Below are 20,259 nucleotides of genomic sequence, written 5' to 3' on the forward strand. Positions count from 1 at the left end.
GACTCGTGCTGTGTGGCTACTGTGTGGCTCAAAGCATTTGTTTTGCTTTTACAAGCAAGTATTTCAGTGATTTTCCTTTTCTATAACAGATCAAGGGTGGCTCCTTGAATTTATCTCTGAGTATTTATATTTTAAAGTGCCATTTGTGCGAGATTATGCTTTCCAAAGTTTGGTATTGACGGTTGAGTGAAATTGCCCGACACAAAGGGTGGTAGTTCCTTCTGCAATTTTCGATATTTCTGTTTTAGAGCTTCTTTTCTGTCTTTACATTTAACTTCTTGGAGGGTCTTTTTCTACCATTTGCTCCGGGTAGCCTCTCGAGAGCAGGCGTGTATTGAAATTTTCAATATTCTCTTCAATGTATTTCACAATAAACCTCACGCAAGCAATAGGGAGTTTATCGGTAAATTTTATCACTTATTTCACGGTTATTCAAACAAAAACTTACATTTTCCATGCATCAACATTGCCAAAATCCATTCGTGATAAAACAACAGTGAAATAGCGTTGATCTCTCCCCAAACCATGCTTCTGGGAGTCAAAACAACTTTTCGCCATACATTTTCTTCTAGCGACTCGCAATGTTTGCCCCTTGACGATCCCAGAGTTCTTTGCCCAAACACAGGTATCCGATTACTGGCAACTCGTTCATTGTCTATATGAAACTAACATAATCTATGAGGGTTATGAATAAAGCTCTGAAAATTGCATATCTAAATTACATCTCGGTTGCATATGCCAATAAAGTTAAATGAAATGTTAATCGACTCATGTGTGGTATTTTTCGCCTTCCTGGGCCGTCTGAAGCGTCTTTTTACGAAGCGTCTTTTTGCCAAGTTGCAAGCGTTGTCTCCCTCTCTTGTCTTACCAGTCTCCGACCAAAACCGATTTCGCAAAAAGACCCTTCAGACGGCCCAGGAAGGCGAAAAACGTTTCGTTTAACTTTATAGGGATATTCAGACCGAGAGGCAATTTTTTGCAATTTTCAGAGCTTCACTCATGACCCTCATAGATTCTGTTCGTGTCATATAAACAATTGTTAACCACGAACACATAGTCGCTGAGTGGTTCGCCTGTGATCTAACGTAAGCTAACTAATAAGTAATGAGTCAATTTCCTGGTAAACTCAACCTTATTAAGCTTTAATGTGGACCAGGAAGCAAGAGCTACATAAATATTACGCTAAAAATGTAGCTGTTCGTTCTTCTTACCTCTTTTAGATGAACCAGACATGACTCCCTTCAGATCTTCAGAATCAAGACAACGAAAATTTAAGTGACGGGCTTTAGTCTCATCAGAATCATAGAGCACCGAGTGTAACCTTCATGTTCATTCCCCACTTGTGCAAGTCTGTTGGTTTGCTGCAAAGCTTCAAACCGAAATCACTGACTCTGGAATTTCCCTTCAGCTTAATTTGCCAGCACTAGGGTAAGGCCTGTTGCAAAGTATAAAAGGAGTAGCACTGGGAATGAGAATGGTCAGTGGCAGGCAAGAAAAGAACGTTCACTCGACTGCATGTGGTGTAACAATCATGGATTTGGCACAGTTTTAAATTCACCGATAGATAAAATAGTAGGGGGGCCCATGAAATAGGTCTAATAGCGATATTAAAAATGAATAACGATCGAAGTATATATGATTATAAAACAAAGCACGGGGGCTGTATTACAATTATTCGGAGGCAGCGCGCGTGGCCAAGTGGTTAGGGCGCCAGACTTGAGATCCGGAGATCGCGGGTTTATATCCCTTTCTGACCACTAGCTCGTGACAGGTGTTGTTCCCGACCCGGCCCCGCGGGGAGGGGCGTACTCCCTTGTATGGGCTATATAGGTATCTGCGGCCCCAAAGGGTATGGTTTTTCAGCCGTTTTGGTCTTAAATAGAGTATCGATTTTAGCTGATTTTGGCCATTTTGGTCATAAATAAGGTATGGTTTTTGCACTCTAGCCTTGATATGAGTGGGTATGAAGCCATTTTTTCATCATTATCGATAAGAAAATCAACAAAAGTCCTTCACAGATTATGTTTACAGTTATTTGAAACAGGGTTTTGATTTAAGAGTCAGGTCATAATGGGGTTTCCAATTTTTTGTCAGGTCATAAACAGGGTAGGAAATATCACAGATTTTGGTCATAAATATGGTATGGTAAGCGCACGCCACCTAATTTTTCTGGGAGTAACGACCCGGCCGGCCACACTTACAAATAGCCAACTGATCTGCCTCTTACCAGTTGGGATCTTTAACCTTTCTTGTTCATTTATATTGTTTGTTTCATTGTTTGTCTCCATTAGTCAATTAAGATACGAATATACCAGTCCGAGATGTTGACAGTACAAGCGCGGTCGTTTCGATAAAAGTCGTTTTGATGCAGCTTGTAAACAGCGAGTATACAACCAGTCTATGGGAGGCGCAGTGGCCTCATGGTTAGCGTGCCCTACTCTGGATCGAGCGGTCCAGGTTGGAGCCCTAGCCAGGGATATTGTGTTGTGTTCTGGGCAAGACACTTTACTCTCACAGTGCCTCTTTCCGGCCCAGGTGTATAAATGGGTAGCGGCAAATTTAATGCTGTGCTTGATTAGCACTCCAGAAACCGGGATATATAAGCTCCAGCCTGATGGGCCACTTGGCTCGTATGCAGACTTGACCTACCTTTTATTGATGATTATCTACTGTATGTACCTTGTGCTTTACTATTTCAGGAAAGCTGGCGTCAGGTTACCTCGCCTCGATTTCTGTAAGGCAGACACCTCCCCAAATTTCTAACACAGATATATATAAAGGTGGTGCTGGGCTCGAAAGTGTACGCCTTATGGATAATTGACTGTATAACTAACCACTGTAACGAGACATGTTATGAATAAAAAGTAAATGAAGATCAGTGAGAAATTGAATTAGGGTAATATTGAAGCTTAAGGTAAGCCAGTATCGGAAAACAACTGCTCTTGCAAATGGCTATTCAAATAAGGAGTTCAATGGAACTACAATCTTGATAAACTGAACCAAAATGAATGTCTATAACATTGTAGATAAAAATACCTGCGTAAACTACAACAAGTACTTCAGTTCAACTTGGTCACTGCTCATCAAGGAAGTTGTCTACATCATTGCTTACATTTTTTCTCATTAACATAAGACTTTGCGCACCCTAGACACGAATTAACTTCAAACATTTAAAGAGCTTGTCAAACTTAGTAATTGGTGAAATGTTAGAATTTTTGGGTGTAATAACTGAGGAGAATTTGACTTTCAAAAACTTCCAAATTTCTAGGTGGTAAAAGCGCTAACGGGCTCATACATTCTTCAAGTAAACTTTTGAGTTTTTAAACCCGCGTCGCCCAAAAATTAAAGTATTCAATACATCGGGTTCAAATTCAGTTAATCATGCTGTGTCGTTTCAATATTCAGAACAAATGTTTTCTTGTGCTCCATCAGAAACTGTATCGCTTATTTTAATTCTAATTGGACAAATATTGTAAAAAGAGATTCTCCTCTACAGTGATCATGATGGGCCCACTAAAGAGGAAAACAGATCAGTCAACTGCGCGCAACCTCTGCCTTTCCCATCCTCTTATTTTCGCCGAGACGATGATCTAAACGAGCTCCTGCCAGATGATCTAAAAGAAACCCATCCAGATGACACTTTGGAGGTACCAGATGATCTAAAAGAGGACCTTCCAGATGACACTTTGGGACTGCCAGATGATCTAAAAGAGGACCTTCCAGATGACACTTTGGGGGTACCAGATGATCTAAAAGAGGACCTTGCAGATGACACTTTGGAGCTGCCAGATGATCTAAAAGAAGACCTTGCAGATGACACTTTGGGGCTGCCAGATGATTTAAAAGACGACTTTCCAGATGACACTTTGGGGGTGCCAGATGATCTAAAAGAGGGCCCTGTTGATACTTTGGGTCTACCGGATGATTTAAAAGAGGGTACTGGTGATATTTTAGAGCCGCTATATGATCCAGAAGAAGATTTTGATGATATTTTAGAGCTACTAGATGGTCTGCTAGGCGATACCACTTTAGGCCTGGCGTGTGACCTAAGAGAGGGCCTGCTTGAAGAATGCTTCTCAGAACTTTTAGCGTTGCTTTTCTTTTGGCCCCCTGCACAGGACGGACAACCATCTTCCTCGCGCTTATTCAGCACAGGGCGGTACCAATCTTCTTTGTCAGACATTGCATATACTCTCCTTCTTTCGATTTCTGTCTTTGTTCGAGAACATATTTTATCCTGAGGTCTGTTTCTCTATGCTTTTTAAATTTGCTTGCTACCTTCTTGTCGATATCCTGCTGCTTTTGACTTTTATGCTCTTGTAGTCTTCTCCTCACGTCGTTAGATCGACCTGCATAAATGTATTTCGTTTCACTTCCTTGCTTTTCACCGATAGCATAAATGCCAGGTACCTTGTCGACTGAAGACACGTCATATGGCAGCCAGGGGTTCTTTGATAGCTTATCACATATTTGGTTGTCCTAGCGGCAAAACAAATTCAACAATGATTACCGTAATGATTTGATTTCTCAATTATAATATAACTGAGACACTATGCGCGTTCTCATTGGTCGATAGTTATGTTTAGATGAGAGTATGTAAACACCGTAGTGATGTTTTAGATTCGCGCATATTCTTGAGAAATATTTTATAAAAGCAGTAGAGTACTTATTCCATTTTTACATAGCCTCATCTAAACCCTTGGGGTGTTGGGAGAATTCTCGAAAGATGTATGTAAATGTATGAAAACATTGCTTACGAATGGAAGCATGCGGCCTTGTGTAAATACAGTTGTGCTGCAGTTAATTTGTTGTTGTTAACTTTTACATCGAGCATTCAATTCCTTTTGTATCATATCTTGCGTCGTTGACGTATGAATCGTGAACTGCGACAATCTTGTTGGAGGCAAATGGCCATGTCAACAAAGATGAATATACGACCTTGTTACTTACTATTGGAACAAGTGATATCACTGCTGCTAGATATGCCACAGGCAGCCCAAGCTCTCTATATGAACCACACAAGCAACACAATATGGCATCGAATTATTGGGGTTTATATGGGATTTTCTACAAGATATCCATGGAGGTAGCTGAAAGTGAAACTTCTCAATAAAAATGGCTTACCTTATTCCAGACGTGTGTTGTTTGCTCCTGGTGTGGTTATTTTACCGATTGAACTTGATTTAAGCGACTTTTTTGAATTCCGATTTTCCCTTTACAAAGAGAGGACAAGGCGAAACACCTCAGTCGGAACAGCCTGCCGAACGAAGTCAAAAATCTCAGGCTAAAATGTACCCACGGCCACAAATCCACCGCAGAATTCAAGGGCAAAGGTTGATCTTTCATTTCAATCCTCTAGCCACACAATCGCAGCCCTGCGAGCGACGCCAGGCAGCTCTTCGTGTCTCCAGTGAAACGATAAAACTATGGAAGAGCTCCGTGTCGTTTGATCCGCGACCCAACGACCGTTGAAATCGGCTTGGTAACCTCGTCATGTTGGCAAACCAAGACTCGCAGGGGTACTAGACCGCAATTTGTCAACTAAACTTCTTGTAATCCCCTCAGGTCAAATTTACAATGCAAAATAAAAGTCGTACAGAACGCTTTTGCAAAATGGCTTCAAAACCAGAGAAAATTAAGATCAACGACGAAAGCTCCGTAGAAACTGAGGAGATACAATCATTTTTGAAGTGGAAGTCGTGGTAAGTTTTCTCGTTTATGCACCTTTGATTTGTTTGTATAAAATATTTCCGAGCTGATAAACTAAATTTGCTTCTCTTAGGGTATTGTGGAATTACGAACATTGTGAGGAAACTGTAATGGAAGCCAGCAAAATTTTGTCTAGAGCTTACGAAGAGAAAGAAATTGCCGTAAGCAAATTGAACTCTGTTTTGCTCGGGAGAATTCTTAACGAATTATGGGGAGATGAAGTTAAATTGGTGAGGCGAGGACCAAGTAACTCAAAGGTGCGTAAACGTGAAAACTTACCATGACTTCCACTTCAAAATGATCTCAGTTTCTACGTTGATCTTACGTTTGACAAATTTGACAAATTGCGGTCTAGTACCCCTGCGAGTCTTGGTTTGCCAACATGACGAGGTTACCAAGCCGATTTCAACGGTCGTTGGGTCGCGGATCAAACGACACGGAGCTCTTCCATAGTTTTATCGTTTCACTGGAGACACGAAGAGCTGCCTGGCGTCGCTCGCAGGGCTGCGATTGTGTGGCTAGAGGATTGAAATGAAAGATCAACCTTTGCCCTTGAATTCTGCGGTGGATTTGTGGCCGTGGTACATTTTAGCCTGAGATTTTTGACTCCGTCCGGCAGGCTGTTCCGACTGAGGTGTTTCGCCTTGTCCTCTCTTTGTAAAGGGAAAATCGGATTTCAAAAAAGTCGCTTAAATCAAGTTCAATCGGTAAAATAACCACACCAGGAGCAAACAACACACGTCTGGAATAAGGTAAGCCATTTTTATTCAGAAGTTTCACTTTTAACTACCTCCATGGATATCTTGTAGAAAATCCCATATAACCCTTATAATTCGATGCCATATTGTGTTGCTTGTGTAATTCATAGAGAGAGCTTGGGCTGCCTGTGGATATGCTAATTTAAGGCTGATCATGATGGGGCATTTACTTCCGCCCTGGGCAAGAAAGAAGATGATTAAAATGCTGGTAAAAAGTTACATACACGCCACACATTGCCAATGACAGGAAAGTTAAAATCGAAGCAAGAAAATAGGAAAAATAGCTTTACTACATTGCCACCAGCAAGGGGACACTCAAACACACTTCCATTTCTGTTCAAGACAACAATGGATCCGGAACAATTTCATCAAGTTACGATAAGAGCGCTTGTTTTTAGACATACCTGGGCGCAAGGGGCCTCTCTAACTGGGTAGGATTCTTCAAAGCCTAGTGGGTATCCCATTGTAAAGTTAAATGAATCGAAACAAACTACGATTCCTTACCTCCTTTTTAGTACATCAAGTATTTCTCCCAGACGTGTGACCTCAGGCTGTCACGCATGTTGGAGGTTTCCGTGTTTTGGCTTACCTCCCGTTACATGTACTTTGCTTTTTCGTCAATCAAATTAGCTTTCTATCAGGTTGAAGGTTCTGACCAATGGGGAAACTGCTTCCACTCCTGTCGCATGCCATGTCGCTGCCAGAGCCCTCGTTCCCTATGGTCAGTACCAAACACAGGCTTGTTACGTAGATACGTGGTTTGACCGAATTATGTAATGGTTTACCAAGCATGAGGTAAAGATGACTGAATATCGGCCGTCCTTCTTTTGCGTTATGCATTATGAACTAACATCGCAAAAGCTATTTAAACTGGCATTTTTCTTGTAATTTTACCAGTTTTATTGTCAGAATACTATGTATGGTAGCTACGAATGAGCGACGACACAAACATTGATGAGAAAAACATTTTTTTAATACCTACAGGATGTAGGTTAGATTTCTGTTCGCTAACGTTAAGGAGCCAATTTAATCAGGCGTCTACATGTTATTTCTTGATAGATTTTTGGTAGTACGACAAAGGCATTGCAAACAATACATTCGTGAAAACATTGTTTTGCCCCATGGTTCATGCTTTCCTGGTTTGAAATAGAAGTTTGTTGAAGTTTGTTATGTTCAATTTGAATTATTTGTTTCGGTTGTTTGCTCGGTTCCACTAGCCTTTATGCTATAAACACTGCCGAGGGTAAAATCTAAAGGTTACTTATTATAATTTATTCTATTTTATTTTATTTTATTTGCTGGGTTGAAATGTAGATTACTACTCTTTCATGCCAAATTCGCGCGAGAACGGAAAGAGCACGTGAGCCCGCAGAACACCCCGCTGAATCTCAAGGATTATAACAAGATGGTTTCTTAATTTTCATGTTGTAGAAGTTAACCTGTGGTCACCGCTGAAGGATCCTTCAGGGCGGTATGAGGCAAACTGAGGCACTTGCCTCAGTCATGTTTTTCGTCTTTCTTGTTTGTTTTTGTTTTTGAAGAGGGAAAGTAAAACACTACTAAATTCCTAGGATGAGAATTTAACCATGGATATTGCCTCCGTTATAATTTTGCTCTGGCCCCAGCTGCCCCTCAAAAGCCAGCGGTAAATAAGTAACGAACGGTCATAATTTTGACTAAATAATTAATAAACTAACGAGTTCTTAGATGTTCAGGTTCACAAAATGTAAAATAAAGCAGATATTAATAACTCCAGCTTGAGTTATAAACACAATGAATTACGGATGATCACGACTTGATAAACTTCACACACCTGACGGTTTATATGTGACGAAGTACAGGGATACATGTGGCCCATCTTAAGTCTAGATAACTCTGGAATTAAAACTGGGAAATGTACAAGATTTTCTAAGCGGCACAGCGCAAAACACCCCCCACCCCCGCTCCCCTGCCCGCAGGCGAATTAACATTATCATCAGTCATCTGTCCTAATTTGGGCATCTGTCGTGAATTGCTGCCTAAATAGTAAAATACCGGATGTGTATAAAGCTGGTTAACTAAATATCCATAAACAGGAGGGTTTTTTATCCCTATCCTGAACCAAGCTTCGACTATAAAACGTGATATATTAAAGAGGCTAGAGGTTTTCGTTTACATCCTAACCATTTAACTTCCAGAAGTGGGTGATTTCTCATCAAAGGATATTTTTTGATGTACTACCAAATTCTCACAGCTAACATTACGTTAAATGACTTGGAATCATTGCTGAGAATTGGGACTTTAAGCTTTTTGGAAGATTTTATTTAGTCCTTTAACATCATTTTCAAGTTTATCAACAAACTCTTCACGCGAACTAGTCACACAAGAAATAGTCGCCGCTAGCAGCGAGCTTAAAGGAGCTCAGCCACGGTATTTTGAGTCGTTTTGGCCATGTGCAAAACTACTACTAAATTGAAGGAGACCTGAGAATAGTGGTTTACTAAGAAAGAAAAACACCAAAGACGTTAATTAACCATAAAGTAACAAGGATGGTTCAGGATGGAGAAGATTGACACGGATTACGAACGACGAACTTGAAAAGTTTACAATAAACTTTTCACGATGCGCAAACCGTGACGTAGCACCTTTAATGAGCACGACAGAAATGCCAACTCAGTAGACAGAACTATTTATATAATTATAAGAATCCTTACGATGGTTTAGTTAAGATGTCTCTCCAATTGCAGGTGTAGCAAAGACGTTAGGGGGGATCCAATTTGCCGGTTTCTTCAACAAAAAAGCCACGGAAATTTCCAAGAATATGAGTCACGGGGAAAAAACCTCCTAAACCTTGTTCTCCAGTTCATAGGCTGAATCAGATCGCAGAGTTAATTTGTTTCGTAGCATTAATCAGCGAGCGGTACCTGAGTAACGTCCGCTCATAGTTTTGACTAAATAATTTACAATCCAAGGAGTTCTTTATTGTTCGAGTCTTCAAAATGTAAAATAAAGCAGATATTAATTCTGATATTAATAACTCCACCTTGAGTTATAAACACAATGAATTATGAATGATCACGACTAGTTAAACTTCACGCTCTTGCGCTTATATTTGACAAGACTCAGGGATAAATGTACCCCATCTCAGGTCTGGAGTGACTCTAGGATTAAAACTGAAAAATTTTACGAGCTTTTTGTAGCACGCACCACACAAAGCGGAGTTCACAAACACCCACCGCCTGCAGGTGAATAAACATAACATCAGCCATAAGTCCTTTATTGCAACATCAGTTAGGAGCCCTTGAACATTGGAAACTCCAAACAAGAGCGGAATAAATGAAAACAATTATTTTAATTACAGCAATACTCTGTAGCTCCTTCAAATAGAATAAATATAGAATTTCTCGTAGTGTTTTTAGTATTGTCAGACAAAAACGTCGACGGTTTTGGCATTACTGCCTTCTTCAGGACTCAAAAGACTGTCTGGGTTTTTGAAAACACCAGCTGCTAGTTTGTTTGAACTCTGAAGGGAGCCAGTAGCAATGCGTAAACGTCGGCACGTTTAATTTTCTGACAATAAAAGAAAAGAACTGTTAGCCGAAATGAATGAAAGCTTGCGTTAACTGAGTTATATAACCCAATGTTTCAGCTATTAATTAAATATGAACATCACTTGGCATATAAGCCTGTCCGTTCTAGATCAAACGAATAGATAAAGCAGCAGTGAGCTTTGGGTGCGTTGCACCTCCGGTTCTGAAAAAGGATTTAATTCCATACTCTGACGCTTTAGTAACACATAAGAACTCCATGGTTGGCGCGTGGCTGATTCGGTTGGCCATTGTGATTCTAAACATTTTCCTGATAATCTTATTTGTGGTGGCAAACACAGACTTTTGCGGAAGCGTTTTTGAAACGGAAGTTGGTAAGTAGGCACAGCTAAACTTAAACGTCGCACTTTCCTTCTATTCAGTCTGTTTGCATCAGGAAAACTTTTATTTTCTTTCCTCTGTTAGACCATGCCTTAGTTGGTCACGTCATGTCCACGGCTACAGTCCTTGACGAGTTTGCATGCCACCTTAAATGCATTGGAAATAGCAGTTGCAAGTCGTTTAATGTCCGTCCGGACGGCAGCAATGCAGGGCAACGCATTTGTGAGCTAAACAACAACACCCGACAGATGAAGCCAGGAGATTTTAAATGGAAGAAAGGATCCACATACTTTGGTTCAGTTCAGGTCAGTTGAAACCTTCCGTATATACATTACTTATCTCAGTTTAGCTACCTTTACTTGCAACAGGAAAAAGGGTTAACGCGAGGTTGTTAAAAGAAGAATATGATTGTCAGCCTGATCGTACAGTTAACAAGAGCGATCAAAAGCTCACATTTCCTTGATAAATGATAAAGTTGACGCTGAACAGCATTTTTCTTAACCCAACCGAGGCCTCCTGTATCGATGTTTCTCGTCAGCGGAATGACCAAACAGTAAAGAGTGGACAGTGTCATCCAGGATACAAGGGGGAAAAATGTGAAAAACGTGAGTCGTGAGTATTTATTTGTGTTTCACGACCTTACGTAGTCCAATGCAATATGGTGCAGTTTGAACTTGATTGCAAAATGCTTCCTGGTCTATTTTTATTTTTTTTAATTTTTTTTTTTTTTACTTTTGTAGTAATGAAAGGTTGGTACTCGCATCATCCTGGTCATTCCTGTAAGGACATCCGGGACTCAGGAGACTCTAAAGGAGACGGGAAGTACTGGATCGACCCTGAGAAGAGTGGAAACCCTTTAAAGGTTTTCTGTGACATGACAACTGACGGAGGTAAGCTGAGAATGGCGAACAAGAAATATTCTTACACATTAAGATTACACAAACTCTCATTTATTTGGAACACGTGCGGTTGAAACATTTCTTGCTTTATTTTCCTTCTCTTTGAAAGTTTTCGTATCGTAATAAATTAGTTATTGTAAGGTTCTCACCTGGTTTTGTTCTTTCCAATTAACGATCATAAACTTACCTGATTTCAGGAGGCTGGCTTCTTGTCTCTAACTATGTGGTTGACAGCTCATCCTCTCCATCGGGGTTGTCAGTAGAGGCATCCTACAGAGGAGTCGGCAGTTACCATAACAACAAGACGTTTCTGACGAAGAATGCCATGAAGGAGCTGTGGACTCACTTGTCTTTCACTCAGCTGAGATTCCACTGCAGTAAACAAAAGGAGCGTACATTCCACGTGACCACGGTCGCTACCAGCACTGGTGAAGCTGTAGTCCAGTACTTCAGCGGTCAGACGGATGTCCGGCCCGACGTTTGTGGCTCGTTTGTTAGAATGGAAAACGACAACTCCGAATTAGCAGGAGCTTGCGATTAGTGGAGATACTGGGAAGGCAAATGGGGTTGGGGAAGAGATGCAGATAGATTGTACTTTCTCCCCGCTGGTTTTCATAATTATTATTGGATGCTGCGACCAGACGATCAAGATTTGAGATGCGATGACCGCTACCGTTCTGGAGTGTCCAATGGTGATTTCTGGAAAGTCTTTGTTCGCTAGGAACTTTGTGAATAAACTGCAACCAGAGTATTACTGATTTTTTTTTTAAGTCATGGACTTCAGAGAGTTGTTTGTTCGATGCCAATCACATGATTATCGTCATAAAATCAAAAAATCACAACCAGGCTTTTTTGTCGTCGGGGGGGGGGGGGGGGCAATTTCTATAAGGTTGTTGAGGCGCTTGCTGTCTTTAAGACTTTTTGCAGGAAAATCTAATAAGTCAGATGATGATTTATTTGCATCAGGACGGCGGGCACCAACCTCATTTCAGAGATATAGTGTGGGGAAAAATATGCAACTTAAAACTTTGCCCGCCTAAGCATCGACTAAGTAATATAAAATGAACACCAATAGTGACAAGTCTAAGGGTAGTAGTCAAGTCTCATCTTTGCGTGGATTTAGCCATCTTGGACGTTCGGTGACCCAAGTTTTTCTTTCAAAGGATCACTTACAGCACCAGTTTCCTACGTTTTGCGAGAAAATAGAAAAAGCCTATATATTTACTAGAAGTTTGAAAATTTTGCCCCAGGCACAATCTAATTCTGCTTTTAAGAACTTTATTTTTAGGCGTTTGGCGCTTTAAATGCCTCTTTAAGGATCAACTTCATGAATAGAATGAAAAAATCTGATATTATTAGTGCAACATACCCACTTGGACTAAACAAATCGTTTTTAAGAAAGAAATCCCGGAGACGTTTCAAGATTCTTTCGCCAGTTTTTTAAACTCAGGATACCAGAAAAGCTTAAGTTCGCTTTTTCCCTAAATAATAAACCGTAACAAAGTAGTCAAATTCCGATATTTAGCGTGTGTTCATAACAGAATTAAAACACAAGAGAATTAGAAGATGTATATAACAATAACTAAGTAAGTGGTTTGAATAGAAATAACACGCAAACTGCGGTGATAAACATGGCAATAAAGCGCATGTTAAAAAACAAAGTTCATTTACTTGACGTTTCGTATGTTTCAGCATACATCTTCAAGTACATGAACTTTGTTTTTTAACATGCGTTTTATTGCCATGTTTATCACCGCAGTTTGCGTGTTATTTCTTATCAAGCTACGATGGCCAAAGAAAAAGAGTATTTACGACATGGTTTGACTAGTTTTGTAACGAAAGTATACTCACCCAAGCTTGCTTTAATTTTATGTTAGCTTATCCATGTACAGAAAAATAGCACTGGGACATTTAGACTTAACAAAGAACCATGCTTCGTCTTTGTGACGCAAACATATGTTATTTGAGGCTTTCTTGAAATAAAGTCACAATTTCCTGTAATTATTGTTGTGTTTGCCTTCATATTAGCGATAAGGGTGAGGACGAGGTTCAAGAATGCACGTAGCCCACCTCAGGCCCTTAGAAAACGCAAAAAAAAAAATGAGATGTTTGAAGAACACATTGTGCGGCGAAACGGATATAACAATACCGTACCCTGTCACATGTGTCCCGCCCCCCGCCTCCTGTCCCCTGTTCCCGCCCCCTGCACCTGCCCCTTGCACCTGCCCCCCTGCCCGCGAGCGGATAAACTTTTCCATCAGCCAATCCACCCTGATGGCACAATCTACCTTAAATTGTTGCCTAAACAGTACTACTATAATAATTATAAAATGGAGAATATATGCGAAATAGGAAAAAACCGACAGCATATATAATTCCGATTATGATTCATACATTTATGATTATATGATGAAGTTGTTCAGTTATTAAACTACCGGACCCATAAAGCTGGTAAACAAAACATCCATAAACAGGAAGGGGTTGTTTTGGAAGAAAAGGAAAGTACCTTTGTGCTGAATCAAGCGTGAACGTTTCTAGTCTGAAGGTGTTAGTTTTATCCTACCCGTTTAACTTCCAGGAATGAGGTGTTTGTCATCAGTGTCAGCGATCTTTCACTCAAACAAAGTCATTGCAAGAAGGATATTTTTTTATGTACAAGCAGATTCTCAAAAGTAACATTACATTAGGTCACTAGGAATCATTAAGGAAAATTGCGATTGGAAGATGTTACCCAATTAAACACCTGGAACTAAGAGAGGCAGTGTGACAGCATAATGTCATGCTAACGTCACAACACAGCGACCCTGGCCTGGGCTCGAACCCCGACTGCTCGATCCGTGATCTAGTGCACAAACCTTTAGGCAACCGCGCCTCCGACAAAAATCAGACTGAGAAACCCAGGAGAAAAGACCCATGAAACATTATACTATAGTAGTGTTTGCAGGGACCCTTATGTAACCAACCTAAACTTTTATTTCATTCGGTCTGTAACAGCCCCCGTAACTCCACCCCCGTGACGTCTTTTCATAAACGCAGCTATGAAAAATAATTGAAAAACGAACAAAGATACAGAAAAGGAACGTAGTCCATTAGGGCAATACACGCAGGCCATACTGTTACTCTGTGCACAGGCTAACGGATCATGGCTGCTCGTTTTTCTTCCCAAAAAACGTTTCTACGTGAGGCTACTTATAGTCCTTATACCTAAATCGATACCAAGCTTTGCTTGCTGCCGACGAAGTACAAACTAGAAACGCTGCCATGGATTACCCTGAAAAAACACAGGGCTACCTTCAAAGACGGTTTATTCTTCTGATTCTTAATATCGTAGTTTTCACTTACATGTAACTTCTTTTATAAGCTACAACATTATCATCATGGACGCACCCGAAATAAAATAAATTACAGCGCAATTGCTACTTAAACTTCCAGTGCTCTAGCTTTTTTCAGGCTTAAACTGGGCTTACAGTGATAACAAAAAATTGACGTGACCTTTGGAATGGATCATTTTAACGGTGTTTTTAGTTGTTTCCACCGTTCTTGTTATATTCCAGCTCATAACCGAGCAGGTTTTCCATGCATCTGATGTATCTCCCCTCCTTCGACTTATGCCTAGGTTCGCCGGTCCATTTGACCCGTAGGTCCTTTCCTCCATTTCTTCTGTAATTTCGCCTGATAAAAGCGTCGATGTCTTGACGACCATACTTATGGTCCTGTGTTCTTTTATGGACATCATTAGACTGCCCTAGGTACAAATATTGTATTGTTCGTAATCTCGGCCGCTTTATTCCAATCACATAGATTCCCCCGACATGGGGTATTTTAGAGGCATCGGTGTAGAACATCCAGGGTTGGTGTATTAATTTGTTACAAATCTCAGTGGCCATCTAAAAAAAAAGACAGTTTTAAAATTAAACGAACATCTCTCTTATTGAATTCTACCATAGGTATAATAGGAACCCATACAACTGGTTACAACTACCGTAGAATTCCGAAAGTAACGGCACCCGTGACTTTCGGATTTAGCAGGCAAAAGGGGCCGCTACTTTCGGGTAGCCGTTACTTTCGGGTGGCCGTTAATTTCGGATGGTTAAAAAACGGTTCTGACGGTAACAGTCGTTTCAAACAAAGCGGGCGTGTAACGTATGAAATTAAAAGTTCCGTTTATGTATGTTCCTAACTACCCACATAAACAAAGGTGACTGCGTAAACAGAAAAGGCCTAAACGTTAGTACTGTAAGGCGAGAGTATAATGGTAGCATGATATCTCGTATATTATATGTATATCATTTGACTCTGCTGCTACACAACTGAATACAATTCATAAATCAGAGTTTCAAGAAAAATTCAGTTAAGTTCGAAATAAAATCACAAATAGCTCTTAAAGCTGTTCAGTCCTACGGTCAGGCTGTTCCATCCGTATTGCGCATAATTTAAGATTAGAGACTTTCTCTTTTAGTGACTTCTTCAAAGAGCCGTCACTTTCGGGTAGGCCGTTACTTTCAGGGGGACCGTTACCTTCAGGGTTCAATAGGAAGGTAAAAAACTAACATTACCTTCGGCGAGCCGTTATTTCTGTGAGGTGGGGGGGGGGGGGGGGGAAGGTGGGGAGCATGTGAACCTCAAGTGCTTTGGTATCGTTTCCAAGACTGCTTTCGAAGGTTCTAGAAAGTTCTCTAAAGAAAAGTAAATTCCACTTCTACCATACAAAATACAAGACTTTCAATGATTACGCCGAAATTTTCGTGAAACCATTTCACTGACAATTAGTTTTATTCCCTGGCACTATCTCGGTTTTGCGCTGGGATCAAAATATATCCTACACCTTGGTAATGCTCGAATTATTAGCCACTGCTTCGCTCTTAACGTGATCAAGAATATCAAACAACAAATTTGTTCTCACCTCTGCTTAAAGTTTCTGGCGTCACAAGGGAAACAAGTAAAGGTTGTCTTGATTACTAGAAAGAGAGAAAAATACGGTTTGCATATAATTAAGTCGCTCGCAAGCTGACAGTCTGAGAAGTCTAATTTTACAAAATAGAGGTCACCGGCTTTGACATGAACACATAGATATTTCAACTTCGATGAAAGATCTTTTTCGTTTTGAATTTACGGATTACAACTGTGAAAATAATTTACCAAGGGGCTCAGCTGTCCTTAAGGTTGCTGGCCGACGTTCATCCTCAAGATTCATGACCAGATTTATAACATGTTTGACTACACTAGTTAGATCGTCCGTGACACGCGATTGTTGATATCGGCCTTGACAACTGCCAGATTATAATTTAGAATTATCCGTAGAAGTAAGGTGTGCTACTGAAAAATATATATGCGAGAACAAGGGGAAATAAAGCTTGGTGTTGTTGTTGAAGATATGCGAAGGATAAACTCGATTCAAGAAACTATAACTCACCTCTCTCAAAGCACTGTTCACTGATCTCGTGAATAGAGGTTTTCTCGCTGATTTGAATTTCGCGCTTCTTGCTCCCTAGTTATATAGACTGCATGACGTGACGTCTATTTGTGGTTATCCCAACTTTCTGACCAATGAAAAAATACTTTGCAAAATTCTAAAACCCGATTGGCTGATCAGCAAAGGGTTATTACCCTAACTCTAAAAGTTTCAGTTTATAGCTATAAACAAAGTAGAGGGATTTTTCCCTCATAAATGTTATTTGTGCATTATTGTTGTTATATGATGCAATTTTTGTAGGTCATTTTTTATAAAATTCTTTCATCACATGATATAATTAATAACCTTTAGACTGAATGTCATAAATCCCGACAAGGAGCTGTCCTGACCTCTATTTGTCAATTTTTTTTTCATATATTATATTACTCGCTTCTAATTTGATTTTTTGTGAAACACTTGTAAACAAGAAGATCTGTTAGATCTTATAACCGCGCTTTTAAAATTTAACTGTTTTCTTAGTACTACAGTCGCAACGCAGTGCATATTCCAAAGCAATCTTTGATGATTCATTGATTACTGTAGACATCACAGCACTTGATCAACATAAACTCTATTATCGCACCATCAGGCGTAGCCGTTGTGACATCTCGGATGACGTAATAGTCTTAATCTGGAAGTTTCTTCGGGATATGTATGGGCATGAAGATACGAACACTATTACAAACCGCTTTCTTTCTTTAAAGTCACGATTAAATTTAATTGTTTTTTTCCCTTGAGTTAAGGGTTAGCAAAGAAGTCACACGAGTCACATAATTCAAGAATTGCGTTATCTACGGCTATCTTTAGTACGGTGGTTATTTCCCTATCAATGACGTAATCTTTGCACGTTCTGACAGGTTCTTTGCTTGGCTTGCAAATATTTAATTTTCTTTCCGATCTATGAACTCGCTGCGATGAAACAGTCAAAGGATTTACTTCATTTGCCTAAAACCGCAAGAAATACTCGCAAAATTACAAATAAATTAATGACCGCCGCTTCTGCGGAAATAAACTTGCAAAGTAAACACGATCTTATTTGTCACGTAGCGAAAGTGAAAGCTGCAACGTCAGTGCATTCCATGGCTGACGTAATACCTTTTTTCAGCGTATTTATTATTCCCTTTAAATCCAACGCTTTGATAAAGCGAAAAGAAAATATATTTTACCCACAAAAAAGAAAACAATATCCGTAAAATTGTCCGTGTGTTTATGTTTTAACAGCTTCTGGCGGAAAAACATCACACGTTGCGTGACTCAAAGTTTGGCCGAGCGGAGGTCTGCGTCTGGTCACCGACAAAAAAAAAATAAACAAGAAGATCTATTAGACCTTATAACCGCGCTTTCAAAATTTAACTGCTTTCTTAGCAATACAGTCGCAACGCTTTGCACATTCCAAAGCAATCCTTGATGATTCATTGATTACTGTAGACACCACATTACTTGATCAACACAAACTGTATTATTGCACCATCAGTCGTAACCGGTGTGAAATCTCCGATGACGTAATAGTCTTAATCTGGAACTTTCTTCGGGATATGTATGGGCATGAAGATACGAACACTATTAACAACAGCTTTCTTTCTTAAAAATCACGATTAAATTAAATTGTTTTTTCCCTTGAGTAAAGGGCTAGCAAAGAAGTCACACGAGTCACATAATTCAAGAATTGCGTTATCCACCGCTATCTTTAGTACGGTGGTTATTTCCCTATCAATGACGTAATCCTTGCACTTTCTGACAAGTTCGTTGCTTGGCTTGCAAATATTTCATTTTCCTTCCGATCTATGAACTCGCTGCGATGAAAGAGCCAAAGAATTTACTTCATTTGCCTACAACCACAAGAAATACTCGCAAACTTGCAAATAAATTAATGACCGTCGCTTCTGGCGAAATAAACTTCCAAAGTAAACACGATCTTATTAGTCACGTAGCGAAAGTGAAAGCTGCAACGTTAACGCATTCCATGGCTGACGTAATACCTTTTATTAGCGTATTTATTAATCCCTTTGAATCCAACGCTTCGATAAAACCAAAAGAAAATATATTTTACCCACAACAAAGGAAACAATATCCGTAAAATTATCCGTGTATTAATGTTTTAACAGCTTCTGGCGGAAAAAACATCACACGTCGCGTGACTCGGAATTTGGCCGAGCGCAGGTCTGCGTCTGGTCACCGACAAAAAAAAAAAATAATAAACCACGGGTAAACCTAGAACCGCGCTCGGCCCATGGCCGCGCGGTTAATAAATAAATAAATAAACCACGGGTAAACCTAGAACCGCGCTCGGCCCATGGCCGCGCGGTTAATTAGCTTGTATGTCATACTGTCTTTCATGTGATCGTGTAGCTAAGTGTATTACAGAATAAACCTCTATTGTATTGAGTATTTTATTGTATTGTATTGTATCACAAAGAATGGGACTTTTCCCCACCAAACCGCAAGTGCTGGCATAGCACATACTTTCGGAATGATGTAATTTCTCTAATATTTCTGTCAGAGTATCTAACATTAACAGTTTAAGAAAATACCAATGAATCATTGCATTCATACTTGCTGGATTCTGGTAGAATGCCCTGTTCTTGCCAACTTTTCTAAGAAATCGTCGCAGTGTGTGATTTCTTAGAATTTGTCAATGTGTGCGTGTTGATTTCTTTCGCTGACTCGAACTCGCTGTAACGACACAACTCATGCACTGTTTGTCTTTGATTCCTGTTCTGCATCAATGAAGAGCAAGGAGAGGCAGTTTACTGTATTCTATTTGGACAGAGCTTGTTTCTTTCCACACAAGAAGAGGAAACCTTTCTCAGTTTATCAGAGTCAAGGTCACATGGACGAGGAATAAACGTGAGTCTAAATGATTGCGTTTCTGTTTTTCTTGCGGCAAGGGAGTAGTGATCGGGTTTTGAAGGATTGCATCGACACTTCGATCGACAAGCATTGCTATCGTCTTCACTAGAAGAGCTCGATGTCAGCTCCGATGTCGGCTGTGCCTGCCGGGGTCGTAAATGACCCGGCAATAGAAAACTGCCGATTGAGTCGAAAAAAACCCTTGGGAGAAAAACATCATTGCGGAGAAATTATCTCACAAGCAGTAGATATGAATTGTCAACCCCTTCGTCGACAAATGAACGACAAGTCCTTGAATGTATATCTAAAAATAAGGAAATATTGACCAAATATTAAGAAAGGTCAGGGTCGCCTTTAGCTAGAACAAAGAAAAAGTCGAAAGCAAATGGAGAGTTGTCTGGCAACGTTTACGTGAAATTGGATAAATTGAAGTTAATTACGAGTTTCAGTTATTATATCGCAAGTCTGAACTTTGCAATAAGAACATGGAAGAGTTTCATGAGTTTCATACATGTAATTCACCAAATGAAGCTACATCTCAGATGCTTTCCTTCAGTATGTAAGCTCATGGTGACACTAAGTGACATTTGCTTCCATTTTTTGTCAGTATACTACGGCCAATAATAGAGTTTTTATGCATACACAGTCGAGGTATTTCCTTCTACTCAATTTACCGATTTTAT

At 40.0% G+C, this 20,259-nt stretch overlaps 2 protein-coding genes and 2 pseudogenes across 4 annotated transcripts in view; 2 read left to right on the forward strand and 2 right to left on the reverse strand.

The window, feature by feature from the left end:
• The window catches only part of LOC149112451 (uncharacterized), a 47,403-nt gene extending 46,062 nt beyond the window's left edge, over nt 1-1,341 (reverse strand). Inside the window, exon 1 of the mRNA XM_089290320.1 lies at nt 1,212-1,341. Within this exon, the coding sequence (XP_089146446.1) occupies nt 1,212-1,233 (22 nt within the window). The 5' untranslated portion in view covers nt 1,234-1,341. The remainder of the gene's footprint in view (nt 1-1,211) is intronic.
• The window catches only part of LOC110040903 (uncharacterized), a 155,730-nt gene that overhangs the window by 125,806 nt on the left and 9,665 nt on the right, over nt 1-20,259 (forward strand). The window contains exon 1 of one of the 2 annotated variants that reach the window (XM_089290328.1): nt 19,494-19,573. The exons of the other annotated variant lie outside the window; for it this stretch is intronic. The gene's annotated coding sequence lies outside the window, so the exon portion shown is untranslated. Of the gene's footprint in view, nt 1-19,493; nt 19,574-20,259 lie in introns of those variants that run through there. 2 annotated transcript variants of the gene reach the window in all.
• Nucleotides 2,940-6,931, reverse strand: LOC149112452 (uncharacterized; annotated as a pseudogene).
• On the forward strand, nt 10,184-12,139 carry LOC149112453 (uncharacterized; annotated as a pseudogene). The gene is made up of 5 exons (XR_016207457.1): nt 10,184-10,368; nt 10,460-10,680; nt 10,887-11,070; nt 11,116-11,265; nt 11,472-12,139. The product of XR_016207457.1 is annotated as an uncharacterized LOC149112453 (transcript).

Source organism: Orbicella faveolata, unplaced genomic scaffold (genome assembly GCF_042242905.1).
Source record: "Orbicella faveolata isolate gen_17 unplaced genomic scaffold, um_ofav_v1 contig_2, whole genome shotgun sequence".
Lineage (NCBI taxonomy): Eukaryota > Metazoa > Cnidaria > Anthozoa > Scleractinia > Merulinidae > Orbicella > Orbicella faveolata.